The sequence below is a fragment of the Pithys albifrons genome, chromosome 9 (assembly GCF_047495875.1).
Source record: "Pithys albifrons albifrons isolate INPA30051 chromosome 9, PitAlb_v1, whole genome shotgun sequence".
Taxonomy (NCBI): domain Eukaryota; kingdom Metazoa; phylum Chordata; class Aves; order Passeriformes; family Thamnophilidae; genus Pithys; species Pithys albifrons.
The window spans coordinates 21,463,978-21,487,319 of record NC_092466.1 but is presented as its reverse complement, the minus strand read 5'-3'; the positions used below and the strand labels follow the sequence as shown (position 1 = coordinate 21,487,319).

The 23,342-nt window shown below is 40.1% G+C and overlaps 1 protein-coding gene across 2 annotated transcripts; it reads right to left on the bottom strand.

The window, feature by feature from the left end:
- Positions 1-763: 763 nt before the first annotated feature.
- Positions 764-22,680, bottom strand: HELLS (helicase, lymphoid specific). Of its 2 annotated transcripts, none has more exons than XM_071563714.1 (22): positions 22,577-22,680; positions 22,316-22,437; positions 18,716-18,838; positions 17,407-17,466; positions 17,009-17,045; positions 16,852-16,916; positions 15,492-15,533; positions 14,581-14,805; positions 13,806-13,988; positions 13,399-13,542; positions 12,641-12,837; positions 11,866-11,962; positions 10,783-10,944; positions 10,135-10,277; positions 8,854-8,992; positions 7,373-7,456; positions 7,169-7,288; positions 5,863-5,979; positions 4,768-4,927; positions 3,200-3,296; positions 2,929-3,005; positions 764-1,300 (listed from the first exon to the last, which is right to left on the bottom strand). In XM_071563714.1, the coding sequence occupies exons 1-22, from the start codon at positions 22,632-22,634 to the stop codon at positions 1,203-1,205; spliced, it is 2,550 nt and encodes an 849-aa protein (XP_071419815.1). In that variant the 5' UTR covers positions 22,635-22,680; the 3' UTR covers positions 764-1,202. The 2 variants fall into 2 exon arrangements, with proteins under 2 accessions (XP_071419815.1, XP_071419816.1); XM_071563715.1 differs by having other exon boundaries at positions 22,561-22,632.
- Positions 22,681-23,342: the final 662 nt, after the last annotated feature.

Below are 23,342 nucleotides of genomic sequence, written 5' to 3'. Positions count from 1 at the left end.
GAAAGGAGGTTGTAACAAGGTGGGTATTTGTTTCTTCTCCAAGTAAGAAACGATAAGACAAGGGGAAATGGCTTTAAGCTTTACCAGGAAAGACAGAAATAGCATATTAGGAAAATTTTCTTCACCAAAAGGTTGTCAAAGCACTGGAACACACCACTCAGGGAAGTGGTGGAGTCATCATGCCTGGAGGTATTTAAAAGATGTGTGGATGTGGCATGTAGGGACAGTTTACTGCTGGATGCCAATAACTGGATTACTTGGTCTTAAAGGTCTTTCCTATCCTAAATGATTTTATGATTTGAAGTTGAAAACCACCGCTCACAGCTAGCTCTTAGAGGCTAATATACAGAGGCTATAATATCCTTTACCTGTTTCTACCTCATTAGTCTTGGACCCTCCCCCTTCCCAGAAAGTACTTGATATTCACACACCCATATAGACATTCCGCACTTTCCCCTTCCAGCACTCTCAGCTGCCTCCATGTGCTTCAAATGGGCAACTCAGCTACACAGGCTGACAAGCAGTCAATCGGAAGTACTGTCTGCACCAGAAAAATTTAGGCTACTTTAGGCTTATTCAGGCTGCCTGCATTTTGTTTGCCGTGTGTGGGGTTTTTTTCTGTTGTTCAAGGGTTTTTTGAGGGGGTTGGTTTGGGTTTTTTTTAAATATGTGAGGTTGGCTAATGTGCTAAAGGAGAAGGAAAGTGTGAATTAATGGACACAAGATAAGCTTAGCTTATTTAAGAAGCCAAAACCCCTAGACCTTTAGAACAAAACAGGTATTTATTTAACCAAAATAATTAGCAGAAGTTAAAACCAAAAGCAACACAAATGGCTTGAAAAAAGAGCAAGTTCTCTCCCTTCCAATTAAAACTAATTGACACCATATTTAAAACCAAAACAAATGGTGTTTTAGGACTTCCACAGGAAGATTTTCTTTACACAAATTTGCAAGGTTTTACCACTGAGCATAAGAATTAGCTGCAAATGTGAAATATGCTCATTTTCTTGGTTCTTTATGAGAGCCCACTAAAGCTACAACAAACTATCACCTGCCATATACTCTAGAACATGTGAAAACTCACTGGAAGAACACAAGGGATTTTGAATGAGGCCTTAAAACAAAGTGAGCATTAAAGATCAGTAACTGTAAGTGACAACTCTGAAAGATCTGTAAGACTACACAGAGGCCACACCTGCACATTAGAACACACATTCTGCATTGGACTCTGATGATTCTTCTAGGACTTTGAAGACACCCATTTTTTCCTTTTTCATTTTTTCAGAGCTCTTCATTTGATCTAAGATTAAAACAAAACAAAGGCCAACAATAACAGGTGAAGTTTCTGCAGCCTTACTAGAGCAGAGATAAATTTTTTCATGGGATTTGCAAAGTAGGTTGATAAAACCACTTTGATCCTTCAACAGTTTGCTACTAAAAGTTTGTGTTTGAAAATACTTTTCAGTTGAATATGTCTAGAAAAAAATTCCAGCATCTCTGGCTAAATCTGCATGGAGATAAACAGTTCTAAAAAAGCTGCCTGAACTACTCTCATTTTCCAGAGGAAAAAAACCTAGAACGCACTAAACCTAATTAGTGAAGTTACTTGGAGAAACACAGAAAGCTACAGCTGTGATAAGTAATATTCCTTTCTAAAATTCAAAGACCTGCAACTTGTTTTCCTAGCACTTGCAATCACTATGTTGTCCTTCCAGTCAATTTAAAGCTAATGAAAAACTATTTTATCCATATGAAATTTAATAATTCTGGCTTACCAGGGTGGAAGGTGACATTTCAGTTTCTAAAGCATTAACTGCAGTTAGCCAGTAAATAGTCAGGACATTAGAATGCTAGACTAACATCTTTGCAATCATACTTTTTGTCAATTTTATGACAGAATTTTTGCTTAGTATAGCCAAGGAAAAAAAACCAATCATGAGAAATATGATGCACCCTAAAAACACAAAATAAAGAGCACCTTCTTCAACTTGAAAAGAGAAAGCTGATTGTTTCACAATCTGAACTTGTAAAGATATAGACCATACTATCCAAGCATCAAGAATAATTTTCTGTACTAGGCTTCAGTTAACTGAAATAGGCAGTTTTATAGAACGTCTTAAATTTTTTTCCTAAATGATCTAAAATACAGCAAAAGTTTCCTAAGGCAAATTTTATGCAAACTACATGTAGCACAGTTATTTCAGACTATAATTCTAATTCTAAATTCTGTAATGACTGGGAGTTTTTTTTAATCTATGCTTTGAGGCTTGTTCTGCTAAAGATGCTGAAGGAAACAAGGCATACTCAATCTAATAATCTTACAAAAGCACACTAAATCTGTGAACTGGACAAGAGGTTTTTCTCTCTCAGGAAAGTTAAGGTATTTTTAATAGTATCTTGGCCTGATCAAGCACTAGAATTTGCAGACAACCTCAAAAGAACATTGTGCTTTGGTTGGTTTTTGGTTAAATAGTTGATCTGCTGACAAGCCACGGTAACTCTGAAAAGCTCAATTTATTCCCCCCCCACAATGTTGGACTCTATTTTGAATTACAATGGTATCAAAATAGGTTTATAAACAAGTTTGCTGAAATAAATCTTTACTAATTTCTATTTTGATCAATTACAGCAACTTTCTTTGAAAGTTGCTTTGCAGAACACCTCTTAGTCTATGCTTTTGACTCACAGTATGCTCAGGGCACACTATGTCTGAATGTGGTTTTCCAGAATAGTTTTGTTTAAGTTCTGTTATTTCTTCTTCAGCAAACCATATTGAAAACATCAGCAAAGGGACCAAAAGGTCCTTTTTCAGATGGACAATACAGCTGTAGGGAAGTGAAGCTATGGCAGCTTTCTACGTACAAAGACTCTTAAAAATATGAATTTAGGGATGAATAGAATAAAGGAAACATGAAAACTCAGACTTACCAATAAGATCGCTTCTATCCAAAAGTAACTCTAGATCTTTATCACTGATTACTTTCTCTTTAGATCCTTTAACCTCCCTGTTGAAGAAGAAATAAGCTCTCTTAATACAGATAAAAGCAATTTAGTGTTGTATAAAGTCAGTTTTCACACACAGCAGAATCCCTGGGACATTCTTTCCACATACCACTTCATGGACAACAGAGCTATTGACAGTTGTTTGTAAGCTACAGGTTACAAACTCATGATCCAAAAAGCCATGAAATGTGCATACCTCTCATAGTCTCTGGATTTCAGTAATTCTATTAATTCTTGAGGGTCCAGGCAGCTCTTTGATTGCGCTAGGCCAGACTTGCCACCTTTAAATTGATCTGTAGAAAGAAGAAATTTTAATAAAGTACACAGAGACTGGACAAATTGTGTAAATAGTTAAATCAATGCTGGATGAATAAACAGATTAATTACTCTCACATATCAAAATTAATGCTAGGTTTCATTGCTTTAACCCTCAGATAAACACACCTAATAGTGTAACTGGTGAAAAACTGAGGTACATAAAGGTTTACATGCAGGCCTTTCACTTTCTATGATGTGTATGTATGTACAAATAGTATGCAGAAGAACTGATTAAAACACCAATTCAACATGCACACACAGAGCAGAAAAGCCATTAGCTCTACTTACAGCAAAAACATTGTAAATAAAGTTAGATGATGCTGAAGTTTGTTCCCTTTGTATTGTAAGCTGGTTGAAACAAAGTAAGCAGTATTAACCAAAAGACAGGAAGTATGTGAAACATAAGTAGTTTGCAGAGATAACAGCCCTCAGTTTAATGAAACAGACAGACATGACAAAATAATACCCCTGGCACAGGCTGGTTTCTTGAAAAGACAATGCTGGTACCTATTTACAACAAATCTGGATGTCAGTCCAAATATAAAATATTATATATTCTTTAGTGTATGGCAGTTATCTACTATTAAAGCCCATTCTGTGCTCACCTTGCTCATGTGCTCTTGTGTGCTCATCTCAACATTTTGGTTTTAACTTCAGCTTAGAACATAATCAAATCATTAAAAAACCCAGCCCAAACCAAACAACTTATATTGGTCAATAATAAGCCTCTAAGAGTCAGATGGCAGTCTTGGCAGTCACATCAAGGCAGCAGTGGCAAAGACATTACAAAGAAAAAGGCTAATGCTAGGATAAAGTAAGCATGTAACAAAGATTAGCTAACATCATCCAAAGCCAGAGACAAACCACAGCTTAGGCTTGACAAGCAGTGCACTGTGCAGTAGACAGTTACAGGTGTGGCAGTTTTGCCCCTTTATGCCCTCATGAAAATGCCTTTTTCCCCCCTTAATATAAGAATATAAGAACTATTGAGAAGTTTTTAACCTCCCAATATAAGACTAGTTACTGCTCAGAAGCCCACACCAAGTTACAAGTATCGCAATTTTTCAAGTGAGTTTAATGTTTGGAAATTGCTATATATAGAGATACGGTCCAAACGTCACAAACAGAATAAGCTACAGAAGCAAAGTATGATTCCTACAGAATCTATAAAAGAAATATTTATCCCTGAGACATTCCAATCACATTCTGAAGACTTTTGAGTATGACCACTTATATAATCAAGGACACCACAGGAATCACCACTGTTCCATACATAAAACCAGGAACTATTGTTCTATTTGGCACCGGGTAATTGTTCAAACAGGACTTGTCTCCTGTGGTTATAACATACCAGACGGGTGCAAACAGGATGCTGAAATTTGTTACAGCTTGAGATTTAAAGAAGCAACACATGATGATATGATATCATAAGTGAAAGATACTAACTTTTATGGATGATCAACTTCTCCAGCTTCCTCTTGGCAGCAGCTCTTTCCACAATCTTCTGGTCAACTGTATTCGCTGTCACAAGACGATAAACAACAACTGGCTTTGTCTGGCCAATTCTGTGACACCTGTCTTGGGCCTGCAAGTCTGACTGGGGGTTCTGAGTAGATTAAAAAAAAACCAAGTTAGTAACAATTTAGCTATGCCATTACCCATTTTTAAGGGACATATCACACGCAGCATTTTCAATTGTGAGGTCAGTGTCAAAGCAGAAGCAGTAGGCAGGAGATACACAGTGTAATAGAACTCTACTTGACTCTCAAGCTCATCCATGATGAGGCTCTGCTGCTGTAGCTGCACAGGCAGAGGAACCCATCAGCTTAGACTGCTTCTGCACCGTGTGCTGCAGTTTTCAACAGATGGACATGTTTAATATGACAGTTAAGAGTTTTAGTTGTGGGTTTGTATTTCTTTTTTTTTTCTTGGAGGATAAGAAGAAGTATTTAAAAAGTTTTCAGCCATTTCTAAACCTGCTTTAGGTCTTCTGAAGCTGAACAGTCATGCAAACAGCAGCGCTGTCTACTAAAATAAAGTGAAGAGGTCCTCAGTCATTTGCTTCAGTACCTCTCTTCTTCCCAGCCTCCAAACATACGGGAGCAGCACAATCCCACCTAGCTAAAACAGATGTGGCAAGCCACAGGAGGAAATTCAGGGGGCTGGGACTAACATGGCAGCTGTTGTAAACAGAGAACCTGCAGAAGGTCCAGATACATTCAAATTTAAGTAATAAATCAAAAAAAGGGAATGTATACCCAAGAGAAAAAACACTCCTGCTTTTGGTAACTCAGAAGCAAAAAGGCTAGTTTTAGAAACCAACTCTTATGTTGTATTCAATAATGTAGGACTTTTCAAATGAGGCTGCATTATTTCACATACAAAATGTTTGCACATACTACTGTTATCTTCATGTAAAACACCTCTTTCAAGTTATAGAAATGATATATACCATAATGGATTCACAAATGATTGTCAAAAGCAGCAACAGAGAAACCATTTTATGACACATAACACTAGGTTAACAATCTGTCAACATACCCAGTCACTGTCATATATGATAACCGTGTCTGCCGCAGTTAAGTTAATGCCCAAGCCTCCAGCTCTTGTGCTCACTAAGAACAGGAAGACGTCAGGGTCACTATTAAATTGATGCATCTGGAAGAGAATTCATCTATCTATCAGACAGACTGAACACAACATAGCTAATGTTTTATTTAGAGAGACTTTTGTTTAAAAATATGAACACAGACAAATTGCAGCACAAGCTGCCAGACTCTTTAAGAAAAATTGCATGCACTTGGGACAGGACAGGACTGAGAAGTGAAACAATTGTTTTCTTATCTGATGATTCCAGTTAATGAGATGTTTAAGACACAAAGTGGAGATGACTACAGTGAGGTATGGCCCAAACCACATTCACCTCCACATAATCTATCATCTAGTAATGAGTAATGTGACCACAGTCCAAGCTGGCAAAGCCTAAAAATATTGCTACTTCTTGATACATGCAACAGTTCAGAACACTGCTGCCAACATGATTGTAGTGTAATTTCCAGGCACTCTGTATAGCTCCTCCTCTTACTTAAAAAATCGAAGTAACTTTCTGGCCTACTACTCATTAGCACTGTAAGATGTTTACAAGTGTCAGCACAGCTCCTACCAGGTCTGCAATACCAGTGAAAACCTAGTCTGATATGCTGGTAGAAAACTGAAAATGTAATTTTCAGGACTTTGATAATAGCAGAGAAAAAGAAACCATGACCCCAAACCCGAGCTCTCTAAAAGACCCCTACCCTCTGGGATCTCCTGGACATCAGCATCTGCAGCACCAGCAGCAAATCGTGGAACTGAGAAGAGCCTTACTGAACTTAAACTGGTGACTTCTAAAGACTTCTCTGTCCTGCACCCAAACTGCACTGTGGTAGGCACACAATGAACTTCTAAAAATCTCCACAAGCCAGCAGTGCAAAATTCTACCAGCTTAATGAGTCATTATAGCTTGCTGACGTTATTTGTTAGCCTTTCCTCTTTAAGAATCAGGTCTAACAGTAGCAACCTTTAGGGGTTTTGTTTTCCTCAGCCACATCAGTGCTACTGAAAAAAATTGAAGCAACAAAGTACATGAGCACCCATCATTCTAAGCATACCCCAAGATACTGGTTAGTAGCACACTTTATTGCTTCAGCATTTCTGAGCCACGGATTTTAAAGCAGAAGTAAAGATAGTTTTCAGCATTGATGTGTTTTGCCTACTAAAGGCCAAATGCTTTGCAAAATCATGTTCCACTGTCCCAGGGACAAGGAAAATTTGCCAACACACCTGAAGGGCATGTACATCTACTTACATTTTCTTCTCTCTCCGAGTAGGACATAGAGCCATCCAATCGACTAAATTTGAAGTCTCTCAGGTAACAGTAATCCATCAAAATGTCAAGCATCATAGTCATTTGTGAGAACAAGATGACCTACAAAACCAGAAAGATTCCCTAATGCAATTTTTTTTCATAAGGAGACAACTGTACCTCCTCCCCACAAAACTCTGGCTTTACCTTATGTCCTCTCTTTTTCAGTTCTGGAAGCATTCGGTCCAATATCAGAAACTTGCCTGAATTCTTTACTAGATCTTCATCAACCTTGGAACAGAGAAGAAGGGATCATATATTAAGGAAGGCAGGATACCAAAGGTTCCCCCAGCTCAGGAGCATCTACAAAAGCTGTCTGAAAGCTTCTCGCTGAAACAAACGTGTACCATCTTTTTAACTAAAAGCTGCAAGATTGGAAGCAACACCAAATTTAGCAAAAACCTTGAATCAGTTAAATCATAATGAAACTAAATTGAACCCCACCATTTCATATGTCCAAATGATTTGTTTTTAAAACTAATGTAGTTTTCATCCTATTTCTGGAAGGAGAAACTCTGATGTTAATTTTTGCACATAGAAAAGTGCTGTTGTTTCTTTTCCAGCTTGTAATTAAGACAACAGGCTTCCACTTACTGGACATGAGGAGGCACTGCTGAACACATTATTACGCATCAGCCAAGCAGTAAAAGCTCACAGAACAAGATTTCACACTGCTGCCTTAATCCCCTCTTCTGCTCAAGAGTTTTAAAAGAAGGGATATAGAAACTTGTAAGATCTGAAACACACAAAAGCCACCTTGATAATTCTGAAGACATTTTCTTGAGCAGGTACAAACTTCTGCAGGTGGTGTCAATAGTCAACAGTCTGCATTTTCTACACATTAACTAATTTGCCCTCACCCTCCAGACTGGGGTATATGTTTTTTATACACTGACTTTACACTGACAAGCTTTAACAGCTTGCTCCTGAGTGCAGCTGAAACTGTTATCACACACTGAACAGGAAACATGACTATACATGCCCACAAACATACATTTGGAATGTGCAGGCAACTCCCCTAGTTGTTTAAGATTTTCCATTCAAATTACTTCCTACATTGCCAACTGTTTTGTGTAGATTAAACTACCAGCTGGCCTTTGTGATATAACTTGGATTTTCTCCATGTGGCGAAAGAAAAAGGATGCTGTATTCTCTAAGCAGATGACTCTGTTGTACTTGGTTCAGTCCTTCAAAACTCACTTAAGTGTTACCGCCGCACCTCCTGCATTGTGTACAATTTATGTCATGAACAGTTCACCAACGTCAGCATTTGTTTTGAAAACTAACCCCTGCGGGGAGACCTTGAGGCAGATCCTAAAGCATCTGAGTCCATGGAACCCAGCAACTGCTTGGATTCACTAACTTTCCCACCAACAAAGGAGCCCTGCCACAATGGAGAGCACTACGGCAAAGACTGCATGCAAAGACTGAATGAGCACAGAAGATGGACAGGCAGCTGCAGCTGCTGCTGCAGGAAGTTTCAAATAATGATTAAGTATACTGCCAGAATTCAATAGGGAGACATATCCAAATACATTGAAAAGGTCACTCTTTACTGCCATCAGCTCACAGTCTATTGCTTTTTAATGCATGGAATAAATTTTCTTTAAAGCTTTTAAAATACATACCTTGAATTGTTGTGTAGCAGGATCCAACGGATATTCAATGAGATAGGGGTGATTACAACACTTCCTCAATAACATCATAATATTCTGCAGTTTAAGGTTCACCTCAGAATCCAGGGGAACACTCACTTCTGCCACTGGCCTTGAAAAGATACATCACCTTATTAGTATTGAAAGTGTCACCTTATTATGCTAAAACTATTTAAAAGAAAAAACCTAACAAAATCAAGTAATGGATTCACAATGCCACACCACATATCCTCAAAATCCCTCAGTTAGTAAAGCTATTACCAAAAAAACCTCTCATAGTGCCCCACTTGGCAACAAAGGCCAACAACTCGTCATTACTGGTTTAAAATACAAAAGGGCAGCCTGTAGCAATCAGAAGCAGAATTTAGCTTGTACAAGTCACCCAGCACAAAACGGAAACAGAAGCAAGCCGTTTCCAGAACACATGGTCAGATCTCCTGGGAAGCAACACATAGGGTATTCCAGGATCAGATCTCTGCCTATCCCATTTCGGCCACATGTAGGTACTGCAGGATTCACAACAAATACAGCTATTTAACTCTTCTACATCTACGTACTGTCTTCAACAAAAGGGATCCATGCCTACCATAAAAATAATACAAACATGTATTTATTTGTCTGTTCTTGCAAGCTACATTGGACTATAAAAATCTAGCAAAATAAACTTATTTCAACCCTGAAGATTAGCCTGGTTTTCCTTATACCCAAGGGACTTTCAACCAATAGAAGGAAGAAGCGGGGGACACTTGGAGTGATGGTTATAGTCTTCCTGAGTAACTGTTACATGTGATGGGTCCCTGCTTTCCTGGAGATGGCTGAGCACCTGCCTGCCCATAGGAAGCAGTGAATTAATTCCTTGATTTGCTTTGCTTGAGGAGCAGCTTTTGCTTTCCTTGTTAAACTGTCTTTATCTCAAAACACAAGTTTTCTGTATTTTACCCTTCCAATTCTCTCCCTGATCCTGCAGGTGGGGGAGTGAGTGGCTGTGTGGGGCTTGGCTGCTGGCTGGGGTTGAACCACAACATCCTGAAGTTAACTATAACTTTAATGAGTCAATGAGTGATGGCACAACCTAATCATTGCTATCATGGCTCAGTGAATATTAGGTAAAATGAAAGAAAAAAAAATCATAAAGCTACAACAATACTGAATAGCTAAATGCTATTCTTCTTGATCATTTTCAATAAGCAAAGCTCTGGAAGCAAACTAAGAGGGAGATAGTATAATAAAAAAAGAATCTTTTGGGGCAAGCACCTCTCTTTTTCTACTTCTTCTTGCATTTTGCTGATCAATCTTTCCAAATCCTCAGGTGAACCATTATGTTCTTCAGAATAATCAACCACTTTTCGAGTACGGCGCTTTGGTCGGCCTGTAGCACTCAACTCAACTACTTCTTCCTGTGAGGAATGAGAATGTTGCCATCAGCAGCAGTTCGCTTCAGATTCAAAGGCCTATGGCTGACCCAAGAATTCTCAAAGCTGAAAAGAGGTCTCAGTGATGTGCACCATGCAACACTTACTTAGACTCAGTAGCTTAAAGACTGGCTAAGTGGAAAATGCTGCCCAAATTTTAAAGGTCTGTAATTGTAGATCTTGAAAGTTTCTGTTTTTAAAAAGCCATATTAACACCTTTCAAGCTGAAACTGTCAACTCTAGGAAAACCGAGTGCTTTTCCCCCTCAAGCTACCAGTAATCAAGGACACATTCACACTAATATTGCTTTAGTTCTGTGCTCACAGGCCTATCACATTAAGTGCCACTGAAATAGATAACAAAAGGATCAGACTAAAAATTTAAGGAAAAAGTGGGTTTAGTTACAACACTAATGAAGCAACACCAGTGTGGATTGGTACTACAAACTACTAATAGCAACCCTATTTCCAACATCCATATCAGCAGATACCTCAGTATTTCCAAGCAATTTCCTAATGGTGCGATTTACAATGGCAGTATAGAAAGTTTCTTGCTTCTTCGCCAGTGGTGCATATACCACAACTTCTCGTTTAGGAGGAACCTCAAGAGCAACATCAGATTTTAGTCTTCTCAGTAAGAAAGGTGTCAGAATCTGAAATGGTGAGCAGATGTTAGAATTATTCAAAACTCTCAACATGGATCGTTAAAGAAAAAAAGAAAACAAGACAACAACACATAAGCAGGCCTGCTGATGTAACTTTTTTCCAATTTAAAGCTAGGGAGTTAATCTGCACATATATTTGATTTTTTAATATGTATGCCTACTCCAAAACTTTCACATACATGCTGGTAATAACATGTGCTGAAACAGCACATCCACTGACAATTTAAAAAGTGTTTAGTAGTAAGAGTGTAGTAGTAGGTACATTGCAGACCTTTCATATAACTTCCAGTAACTGAAAGTAATTTTATTAAGAAACAGCTCATTCTGCTTATTATGTTTCTTAAATCAAGTTATTCTAGAAAAGTACCAAAACTTTAATCAAAATAATCAACAATTATATATAGAAGACACAGTTTAGATCTCTCACCATCAGTTTATGATGGGAAAATGACCAGCCTGTAAGCATTTACCACCACACATCCTCTCAAAAAAACCCAAAAAAGCTTTGAGTGTTTGAAGACATGGACATTATATAACTAGTTTGTCAACAGGTATTCTTTCCAACACCTAAAAGTTACCTACAGTCCCTCAAAGTTAATTTTCAACAGAATAAATACACCAATTAAATCTTTTGGCAAACAGAAGCCTGTAAACAATAATTAAGTTTAAGTAAACTCCATTCAGTTCCAGCATAAGTCATTATCAAAGAGATATATTGTTCCTTTCGCATTTGTAAACACTGTAAAGATTAGAAAAAAACTCCACAAGTCTAAGGAAGTCCAGAAGTGCCACAATAAAAACCTCAGACCCAGAATTCAGCTCCACAAACAAGACTTTAACACACTTCATGCTAATGGTCAACGTCAAAAATAAGCCATGAAAAATACAACACAAAAGATAAGTGAAAACCTGATGCAGCATATGCAAGATGTTTTGCTCCCTTTCTTTAGCAATAATATCTTCAGCAGTTTCTGTAATGCTGGTAATATCAAACCAGGATTCAAAGCTATAAAAACAAACAAAGAAAAAAGATTGGTTACTTTATAGCTATTATTCTTCATTATTTAAGTATCCTATTTTTTCTCTTATCCTGTGATTTAAGAAAAAAAAAGCTCTAATACTCATTCTGAATAGAACATGTACAGGAGGAATTTCTGAAAGACACCTGTCAATTCACATGCTTGAGGTTGTTAAGTTATTTGTAAAAATACTTACACTAGCTGAAATATTCATTGTGATCTATTATAGTCAATCTGGTCTGTAATTTTTCCAAAGTTAGACTAAAGACTTTAGGCAGCGTTCTTTCACCTGCCCCACTACTGCTGCAGGAAAGGATCTGTGGGTCCCATGTCTGTCAGCCTCACACAGCCTTCTCCACCACCTTAGAGAATCTCTAAGCAGCACCAGGCACTTACAGTAAAACAAACATCTCTCACTGCAAATGCTCATGTCTTAGCTCTGAGTTGAGCTTCCACTATCATGGAAATGACAATTAATTCCTTCCCTTCTGAAACAACAAAGTGTGAGGTAAGACTTATTTCAAAGCATTTAACACCAAATAATCATACCAAATTACAACCATACCATAAAACAGCTCTTCACATGCTGTTTAATTATTCAAGAGTCACAATAATGCTCAAACAGAACAAATAGAAATAGTTTCCACCTCCAGATTGCAACCCACCTTTTCAAATCATCAAACACATCTGGCAACAGGAAGTTAAGCAATGACCAAAGCTCTGCCAAGTTGTTTTGCAGGGGAGTACCAGTCAGCAGGAGTTTATTGTCTGCATTAAAGCGTTTCAATTCTCTGATAAGGCGGCAGTTCATATTTTTAATCCTGTGACCTTCATCTACTATCAGGTATTTCCAGCAGCATTGCTACAAAAGGGAAAGGTGTTTTAGTAAATTTTAGCTTTATTCTATCAAAAGAGTTGCCAGATGAATTAAGCAGCAGTAATAAGACTGTCTGATGCTGCCTGTTACAACGACTCTGTTTACTAGTTTTCACTGTGCCAGACTCCTAGAGCTGAGCCCAAACAGTTAACGCCACAGATCTGCCTCACGGTGACTGCATTTACAAAGCTTATGTGGTTAAAATAAAACTTCTACAAGAAACTCATCTTGCTAAGGGAACCATTTTGAAGTCAACCACAATACTAACACACTTGGTTTTCACTCCAGGTCTGCCTAACTACCACCTACAGACAGGTAATGAAAAGAGCAGGTATGCTGTGACTGCTTACTATTCCGACAATGTTCTGCTTGAAGAACTTCTTCAGCAACTACTTTACCAAGGAAACATTAATGAATGCCAATACACATGCTACAGTATGACATGTATTGTATGGGCAGCATGCAGGGCTTTTACTGCATTCAAAAGCAGTGCAGTCAGTGAGAAGACACAACACCATCCTGGGGCTTTCAGGAGAACATAGATACCTGCAGAGCATTTCTGTCTCGCATTGCTATTTCAAAGGACGTGATGACCACAGGATGGATTTGGAGTGATCCTTGTCGTCCATGAATTTTACGAACCAGTTTCCGACGCTCCTGCTGAGCTCCATGATACAGCATTAGTGGAATCTGTAAAAAAAGAGGTTACAAGCCTGGCAAACTAAGTTTGTTTTAACCTAAAGAGAAGACAGTAGAAATAATGAGATCTCATAAAAGAAGGCTGTAAATACATAGCAAGCCAAGGCACATGTAATTGTAATAACCACATCAACACCACAACTAAACAAGTGTTCTATACAGAGAAAGTTTCAAGGCAAAGAATTAGAACAAAAATTAAGCAATTTTTGCTTTTAAACCTAAGGAAGGAAAAGAAAAGTCTTGATTTCTTTTACCTCTGGAGTAAATCTCTTGAATTCAGACATCCAATTTGGAAGAGTAGACAAAGGACCACATACTAAGAATGGACCAGGGACTCCTCGCTCCACCATCAGTGCTATTGTTGCAATACACTGGATCGTCTTCCCCAACCCCATTTCATCAGCTAAAATGCCATTAATACCATTTTCCCAAAGCATCTGCATATGCAAAAAAACCAAATGTAAATGCAAAATAATCAAGACACTTTCAGAAAAAACAAAGATCTTTAGTAATGTAACACCCGTGGAAACTCTCTACTAGGCCCATTTTTTACAGATGAGGATGATGCTCTCCATTATGAAAATAAATACAAGCATCTTGTAAATTCCAGATATTGTCATGTAGATGTGTGCATTCCTGCCCAACTAAGTGCCTGACTAGGGTACAAAAAACCAGAACAGTACTAAAAGAAATTATGTAATTTAGTGTTATATCAAAAGGCACTTTAACTTCAAGTACAGCTCACATTATCCAAGGTTTTTCTCATCCCAGCTCCAAAAAATTCACATAGTTTCCCTCTCTAAAAGACCAAGTTACTGTGCTTATGTTTCAGTTTTATCTATTCAAGTAGCTGCTGTAGGCATAGCTACCTCACTACAGGAAAAAGCTGCACTTCCTGGCCAACACAGCCACCTGCCCCAGGAAAGTTCTTTCTGCAGACACGGCCCATTCTGACAAGTGACAAAGGAACTTCCCACAAAACAGAAAGGAAGACACAAAAGTTCAATTTCATCAACAATGACTCCATACCCTCAGCCACTCCATGCCTTCCACTTGGTACCACCTCATTACACCGCCAGTAAAAATCTTTGGCTGCTGAAAAGGCACTGGTTGTCCGTTGAATTTTCGTACTGGATCAAGAAATTGCTTGGCAGTGTGTCGAACAGCTTGACACAGTCTATCCTTAATGACGCTATTTGAGTCTCCATTTTTCTGCAGGTCTTCTGGATGCAGGTTCTCAGAAGAGCTTTCATCCTACAGAAGGAAGTTCAAGGAACACATCACAAGTGAAATGCACATCAAAGTCTGGCTAAGATACTTTTTCCCAATTTACAGTAGCCTTTATGTCCACTTAAGTTAAGTCAGCCCCTGAGAAAAAGGCTTCTTTTAAGTAACTGTCAACTTTAGAACTGAAGTGCAGTGACAGCTACTGAAGTTACTTGATTTATAATTTTCCACCCATAAAGCAAGCAGACTGAAAACCTTCCTCACAGCAGCTGGCATTTAATGCAGTTATTAGCCTTCTATAACCAGGTTCTAGAGAATGTTGGGAAGTAATTCATACTGTGCATGTACTACAGCAAAAGTGACTTCACCTGTTATCTCCACACCTGAATGCTTTAAGGTCTCAAACACCAGCACAAATTATTTTTAGTAACCTCCTATTTCCTTTATTTTTTGAAACTACAGACATTCTATAAAATATAACTAGATTCAAATTCAATTTTTAAAAAAAACAGAAGTTTTCACCTTGGATTTATGAAATAAGTATTTAAGTGCATTCCTTTACAACCCCATTTTAAACTTTAATTCAGGACTTCAGTAACTTGCAGAGCTGTTTATTTACAGGTAAAGTTTAGAGATATGCTATGAAGCATAAAACACCCTCCCCTCCCTTTTGGCTCAATGCACTTACAATGCAATAATATGTGCCAACATACCTGATTTTCCACTTTACTTTTTTTTGCCACTGATAATATTTCCTGGAAACAAAAGGAAAAAATATACTTATGGGCTTTTCCTCTTTAAAAACTACTATAATTTGTATTTCATGCAATCTTTTTGTTCATCTTTTAATCTGAACATACTTTGAAAAGCTTTCTATGCTACATCATTAATCATACAAGAGACTTTAAAACCAGACCACACAGCAGAGAACACAATTACAAAGGGTAGCTGAAAATTCAACTGGCAATGTAGACTCTTCATAGCTGACCCCCTAAAGACTTGAAAAAACCAAAGAGCATCCAAATTCTATAGGTGTGACAACACTGCTTGTTACATGGATCTTTGCTGGAAGAAAATCCTACTTCACAGGCAGATTACAGATAGCTGATAATCTCTGGTATGAGAGAATGGATTGCTCTAAAATACAGGATGTCACAGTGTTGTAGTTTGGGATTATTATGTAAATTCTCTCCCCTGTCACTAACTGCCCATGCCAGCAGTTAACAAAAAGTAGTTAACTGTTGATCACTTGCGTGGGGGCAGAGCAGCTTCCCTACTCTGCAGCCACCGCTCCCTCCCGCGTTCCGCCGCCGAGCTAAGAATGGAATAATGTCCCCAAAACCAAAAGAGACAAACCTGCCCCCACCCAAGTGATCAACATTTAACTACTTTTTGTTAACTGCTGGCATGGGCAGTTAGTGGCAGGGGAGAGAATTTACATAATAATCCCAAACTACAACACTGTGACATCTGTATTTTTTTTTCTCCTTGCCGCGGCTGTTTCTCCTGGTTCCTGCATCTGGGATCCCGGCCTCTGTTCCAGTCTCACCACCGCCTGCACCTTCACGGCCTGCCCGTGACCCAGGAGAGAGAGGTGTGCAGCTGCTTTTGCAGGACACGTGGTGGTTCCCCACTTTCAGCTTTCTTTCTCCTTCATCTGGGACAAGAGACACAGAGTTCATCTGAGAGCTCACCACTCGTCTGTCTCGCTGGAGAGGGACTGGAAACTCACTCTGCAGCCAGCCGGGCTGTGACATTGACACTGCTTAAGTATAACTTTCCTCCCGGAGGAAAACCTGCTGGGTTTTGTTGTTTTTTTTTTCTTTCTCTTGTGGCGGTTTGCACTAGTCCGTTTATATATAGCAGTTAAGAACAGTTATTCTTCTTGTATTAAATTCCTTTTTTCTTAAATTTGATAAAGAGTGGCGTGATTATTGTGGAGAAGGCCCCCTCCCCCGCTTGTGGGTAAACATTTTGGTTTTTTCCCCTCAAACCAAGACACACAGCAATTGCCTCACACATTAAAAGCTGTGCTACAAAAATCCAAAGAAGTTGTTTGTAGTTTAGACCTACCTCTTTGGACATAATTTCTGAGATGTTGTATGTCCCATCTTCTCTCCCTCTCTTCTTTTTTGCACCTATAAGATAATATTTGAGTTTATATAATGCATCAAACATTAGAGAAATCAAAAACACCAGTACTGAAAAAAGGTAAAGCCTAAAACATTACCTGATTTCTCCTCTTTGCCATCAACTGGGTTTTGACCCTAGAAAATAAGCACAGGAAAATGTTCATCATCTTATGAATCTCTAATTATCATGATACAAAGATGTAATCAGACTCAAACCATTGCCTTTGAAAGCTTCTTGAAACACTTCCACTATTACGCAGTTAACCATTTTCTCTAATACTAAATAGTCAGAAACATCCTCTTAAGATGATTGTCATGGTATGCAATTTTTAAGCATTTTTAAACAGTCTTACTATGGTTAAAATAAACATGGCATATTAGACGGATTGTACAAGTCAACCAAACTTACTTATTTTACCTACTTTCTCAAAAACTAATATTGTCATTTCTCAGACTTTTATTCAGAAAGTTGCATAAAATAGCTACTCGATCTTACCTTGGCAGATTTTAACATCATCTCTCTCTTTTTTTCTAACTTCTCTTTCCTCCTCTGTTCCTAAACAAAAAAACCCACAAACGCAATTCTTATCTTCCTGTAACACCTACAAGAGTACTATCCATTACAGAAGTGATAACAGGCATAGATAACATTGCTAATAGAGAGTTCCATGTACTTTACAGACTTCGGTTTTGCAATCTCAGGAAAAGTCCCTGTTCTGACACAGTTTAAAATAATACAGCAAAACCTGGACAAGAAAGTGCAATTGCTCGTCAATAAATATTTTAAACACATATATACAGTAATTTAGGAAGATTCCAATGGAAATATTCCCAATTGCAAACTCCTGAAGTTCACATCTACTGCAGGTAGTTTTCCATGTATCCAGCTTCCCTTTAACATCTCTATCACCACTTGTATTCATTACAGAAGAGACAGCAGTGTAAGTAGCCCAGAATGCCTAAAATGAAGAAGTGCTTTTATGTCTTGAAGAACTTAGGATTCTCACTCCATCTACTCTTTCTACTTACTGAAAGCAAAACGATCGTGGGGAAAAAGGTAAGAGACCTTGGTATTTATCAAATGAAGCAAGACTTAAGTACTGAAACACTCATTCTAGCAACACAGTAACCATGAATTTGAGCTGACAGCTAAACTAGAGAAATCTGTCAATGTGCCTTTTTGGAAAACACTGTCCTTAATCTTTTCCCAAGTTTCTCCCTCTCTCTCAAGCATAAACTCTTACAAGCTTGTCCAGAAAGGTACAGTTAAGAAAGTCAGTATAAAGGCAGGTACAAACTCAGCAGCCCATGAATTAAAAGAAAGAAAACACATAAAACTGTTTTATGGAAACTTGTTTGGGAACAGCATGGCCTCAGGCACACCTCATCCTCAGCTTTTAGTAAGTAACACAAATAGGCTACAAAACTTCCTACTTTCCACTTTGCATCTTCTATCTTCCCTCCAGGTTTTCTAGCTCCTTTAAACTTCATTTCTTATTTGAAATACTTCTTTTGTTTTCCTAGCACTCAGGCCAATAGAAGAATTGTAAAGGCATCATTTTCACCTCTACTCTGTGACTTCAAATTATAATTCATGCTCTTTCCAGTCTGATTCATCTATTACTTTATAGAACAAATTCTGAATGCCATGTAAAGCACCACTTCCTTCCTGTGCAGTAGGCTCCAGTAGATTTTAATGTTATCAATGTAATCTTAACAGCATTTTTACTTCAAACAGCTGGATGGCAAAAAACCCCAACAGACAGCACCTTAAAAATCTCCACTGCAGACAAAAATACACATACCTCTAGTTGCTGCTGTTCCATTTTGGTTAGTAAGAATTTGGAATAGATGTTGCTTTTTTCAAGCAAATGCTGAAGCCTCTTATAGCGCATTTCACTTGACTCCCTGTCCCAAGAGGAGCGAGCCTGGACAACAAAAGGAGATGTCAAGTATTTATCGACACTTCACAGGTAAAGTTTTTAATATAATGAATGTTTCTTCAGGATAACAATTGTGTCTCACCGCCCCCCCCTTTCCCTTCTAGCCATTACACATCTGTGATTTGTGATTGCAGGAACTCACCTGCAGCTGTGAAGTGCTGCAAAATGAAAGCACCTGAAGGTTGCACTCACTGGCATTGCAGGGCAAACACCGAGAATGGCAGCACGTGGCATTCAGGGGCTCACATGTGCTTCGACTCCAATGGACAGATTTAGAGTAAAATGAAAACTAAGTTTGTTTGCAGCCTGCAAACTTGTAAGGAAAAAAAACCTACCTGGCACATTTTAGCCCAGCTTCCCAAGCATTATTTGGGACTCCTCCACGTGCCATTTGCACAGTTACAGTTTCTCATTAAGAACAAGATATTCAGACAACTACAAAACCATCACAACCAGTTTACAGAGCTCAAGACAATGCCCAATGTGAAAACAGTAACTTCTGCTCGCTCACAGAATCTACACACTCGTTTCAAATTAACTTCTGAATTAGTAATTTAGAAGGTTGCAAATTATTCTTTAAAACTCGGATCAAGACTCCTCCAAAAGGTAAAAAAGCATGCACCCTTATGCATTTATCTAACGTTGCCTGTTTAAGATATCAAACAAGTATAGAATCATTTAGTTTGGAACAGACCTGATATCAGCGAGTCCAACCACTAACAAGCACAGCCAAGTTCACCACTAAGCCACGTCTCTGAGTGCAATTTCTGTGCGCTCTTTGAATGCTCTTCCAGGCAACTGTATCAATGCTTGAGCACCCTTTCAGTTTTTTCCAAATATCCAATCTAAACCTTCCCTGGCTCAACTTGAGGACGTTTCCTCCTGTCTTATAGCTTGTTACATGAGAGAATAGACCGACACCCCAGCTATCTACAGCCTCCTTACAGATAGTTGTGGACAGGAAAAGGTATAAATTAGCATCTCCAAGAAAAAGCCCAGAGGCAAGATGCAGAACTTTACAAGATGCTTATCTATGCCATTGCCTCCAGAAGAAACTGGGGGAAGGGCACGGCTAAAACAGAAAGACATGAGAATCTCCTGAAACTAAATACACAAATAGGCAGGGAAATGGGATATTTCCTGAGTCATGGGACAAACTGTGACACTGAAAAAATTGGAACACGTTTCTCCCTCCAGAAATCTTTATTTTCCAGAAGTCATTGTAATCAGGTAGCTATGACGCTATTCTTCTGTATGAGGAAGTTCTATGTCCACAGTTTTTCTGGGGAAGGAGACTGCCTTCTTGTGATTCTCCCTTCAGTTTTTATTTGCTTTTGCTCTCCTCCCCACGGCAGGTTTTCACCTTCAGATGACAAGGACTTGAGCTCAGAAAGATCAACTCTTGATGGCAATGCCAAGAGAAAATATAATTAAAACTAAACTACTCATTCAGCAAATTGCTATTGCTCACTTTTTATTGGAGAAAACACAGTTTTATTCCACTAATTGATCAAACTGAAGGACTGTTCCCTTGACCAACTGCAAAACTGTCAAGGAGGGAAAAAAAACCCTCAAGGATGAACAGCATTGAACTCATGATACACCTCACTTTGAGTCAGACCTTCAAGCCTCATGAAAGCGGTTTTTTTCCCCCTTTTTGACTGAAAAGGTCAACAACTTGCCACACTTTTTCATCACTCTACATTCACATATATTTGCATAGTGGTATTTTGCCGTTAACCCTCAAAAAGAACTAGCAACTCCCCATTGAACTGCTGTACAAATCATCGGACAGGAGGTTTGCTGAACACAGACGGTGCCCCCAAAACACCAGTAAGCCTGAGTTAGTACATGAGTAATTCCCACTGGTCTGACTGGCCCCAGATGGCACAGAGAAAGAGTGACAGAAGCACACAAGCCACACCCTTGCTACAGGTACGCTCTGTGGATTCTCAAGAAATGGAGAGAATAGAAAAAAAACCCCACAGCCCCATCACAGAGCATTGTTACAGAAGTGGTTGATTGGTTGTGAAAGAAATTAAAGTCCTTTTCTCAACACTTCCTATGCAATGAGACAATTTGCTCTACAAGGGTTTTCTCCTTTCCTTCTAAAAGTATTGCCTCCAAATTTTTAGCTCCAAGTCTGATCAAAGAATACTTGAAGTTCAGACAGGCTGTACCACCATTTACTGCTCGCCACAAAGATTAGGAGACTTCTGCAAGAAACACTTATCATTTTCTAACTACAGTATCACAAAATACTGCATCCTATGAACATACCTTGAATAAATTCCAACTTTTCATAGGGAAAGGAAATAGAGTAATCAAAATTAGTTCCAGGTGCTTCAATTTTTAAGACAGGAAAAAAACCCAACATCTGATTTCCCAAGTATACTGAGTAATATTACTACTTCCTTGAACTAGAAAGTCTTTAAGGTCCCTTCCAATCCAAACCATTCTGATTCCTTAGAATATAATTCCCCAAAAGAATATTTAAGAGAATAGTTCTTTCAAGCTTGTATTTCCTTATGCCTGAAACACAATACCTAATACAGTACTCTGAGACCTTGGTCATTTCTATCAGCACAGGTCTGGGAGCATCATGCTTTCTCATGTTCTGTCTCCGGAACAGACTGGTATCAACCAATACTTAACATCAACATACCAAAACATTCACAGCAAGAAAGAAATGAAACACAGTAATGACCACCCACTTCTGCTGGGGATGTACCATTTCCCTGAAGCGTCTGTATTTCCTGTAACATACGCAAGCCGAGGTAGGCACACCAAACACCACCTCCCAGGGTGATCACATGTACTTTTCTGGCAGCAGCGCCAGGTCACAGGCAGCTCCTGCACAACTGCGTGCAGGGAAGAGCGGGAGTGCAGACCAAGGGAGTGACCAGCACAAACCCGATCCTTTCAGCGAGGCTATATAAGCGAGGCTACTTTCTCGATGCAGTTCTGCATAAACTATACCTGCTACCAAAAGGAACACATAACTGGGCTTATTTGTGGTAAGGATAAATGGAATTTATACAAGTGTTCTGCAGAGCTCTACTCGAGTCTCTTGTTTGGTGCGGTCTTTTTAACTAAATAAGGAGCACAAGAAGGGAAAGAAGCATTACGTACAGAAAGCATAAACAGAAAAGCTTTCTCTTTAATGTTTCAGTCAGGAATTCAGAATATGAACTTACTACCCTTTTTGAAATCATCTCACTTTAAAGGCAGGATACTTTACATTTTTAGGCTCAGAACGACAAAAGCAAAGAGATAATCTCACTGCAAATTTCAATGCTACAAAAGGCAGTGAGCTTCTTGCCAGCTGCAAGGGTTCACCGTTAGCCTTTAAAAAGGCGCTGGTTCATCACGGTCACCCGCCTGGCCTCTGGCACCGCTCACGCTTGTTTGTTTTGAAACCCAAGGAGCCGCATGGCCCACACGCACCCTGACAACACTCACCTTCTCCAGCATCTGCCGCTCCTGCTCCAGCCCCGCCGCCTCCAGCTGCTCTTCTTCCTCCAGCATGGCCGGCGTGATCACCGCCGCCTCCGCCTGCTCCCTCATCTCGGCTCCCAGCGGTTCTGCAGCGAGCGCACAGTTACCTTCGGTGACTCCGGGCCGGCCTCCCTCAGCGGGCCGGTCACCCCCGCCCGAGCCCGAGCCCGAGCCCGAGCCCGAGTCCAAGCCCTTAACGTCATCCTCACCCTCACCGCCCCTCACCCGCAGTGCCGGTGCCGGTGCCGCTGTCGCCGCTGTCGCCGCCGTTCCGCGCGGGCATCCCCCCCTCTCTCCCGCGCCGCCGCTCCCGCGCGCGCCGCCACACACTCGCCTCGCGAGAGCAAAAACCGCGCGCAGCCCAAGCCGCGCGAGAGCCGGCGCCGCTATCGCGATGCCACTTGCCCCGCCCCCTCGCGGGCGCGCGCGGGGGCCATCTTGGGTGCTGGCAGGGTCCTGGCAGGGTCCTGGCAGGGTGGGAGGCGCGGTCCGGGTGCTCCGCTCCCGTTGGAATGTGCCGTCCGGGGGCGCGGGGCAGCCACCGTTCCTGGGGGTGGCTGAGGGAAGACTGGGCGTGGCATTTAGTGCCATGGTCCGGTTGACGAGGTGGTATTCGGTCACGCGTTGAACTGGATGATCTCCGAGGTCCTTCCCAGCCCCATGGACCGTGTGACCCTGTCCCGCCGGCGGGAGCGGGGCCTGTGCCCGTGGCTGTATCGGCCGCTGGAACAGGGACACGGCCCGGGCTGTTGCGCCCGTTAGTGCAGGGGCTGGCCGTGCCTCGGGCACAGCGGGATGTGCCACGGGAGGGCAGGGCAGCCCTGCAAACCCGCTCTGCCGCCCGCGGAGAGCGCTCCTTCCCCAGAGAAGGGACTGCGTTAAATATTTCCGATGCTCAGAACACAATCACTTTCGCTTCACTAAATAACACACAAGCTGTCAAAATAACCGGGCTTATCTCTCGGGTGCTGCGCTGGTAATTGTTCCTGCC

What these genes read in the sequence shown, in the direction of transcription:
- HELLS (XM_071563714.1), bottom strand. Translation starts at nt 22,634, where the DNA reads ATGCCCGCGCGGAACGGCGGCGACAGCGGCGACAGCGGCACCGGCACC. An exon ending in GTGTTTGATGATTTGAAAAG is followed by an intron (nt 11,963 to 12,640) that starts GTGGGTTGCAAT and finishes TTGTTTTTATAG; the next exon opens with CTTTGAATCCTGGTTTGATA. An exon ending in TGAAAAAGAGAGGACATAAG is followed by an intron (nt 7,289 to 7,372) that starts GTAAAGCCAGAG and finishes CTGGTTTTGTAG; the next exon opens with GTCATCTTGTTCTCACAAAT.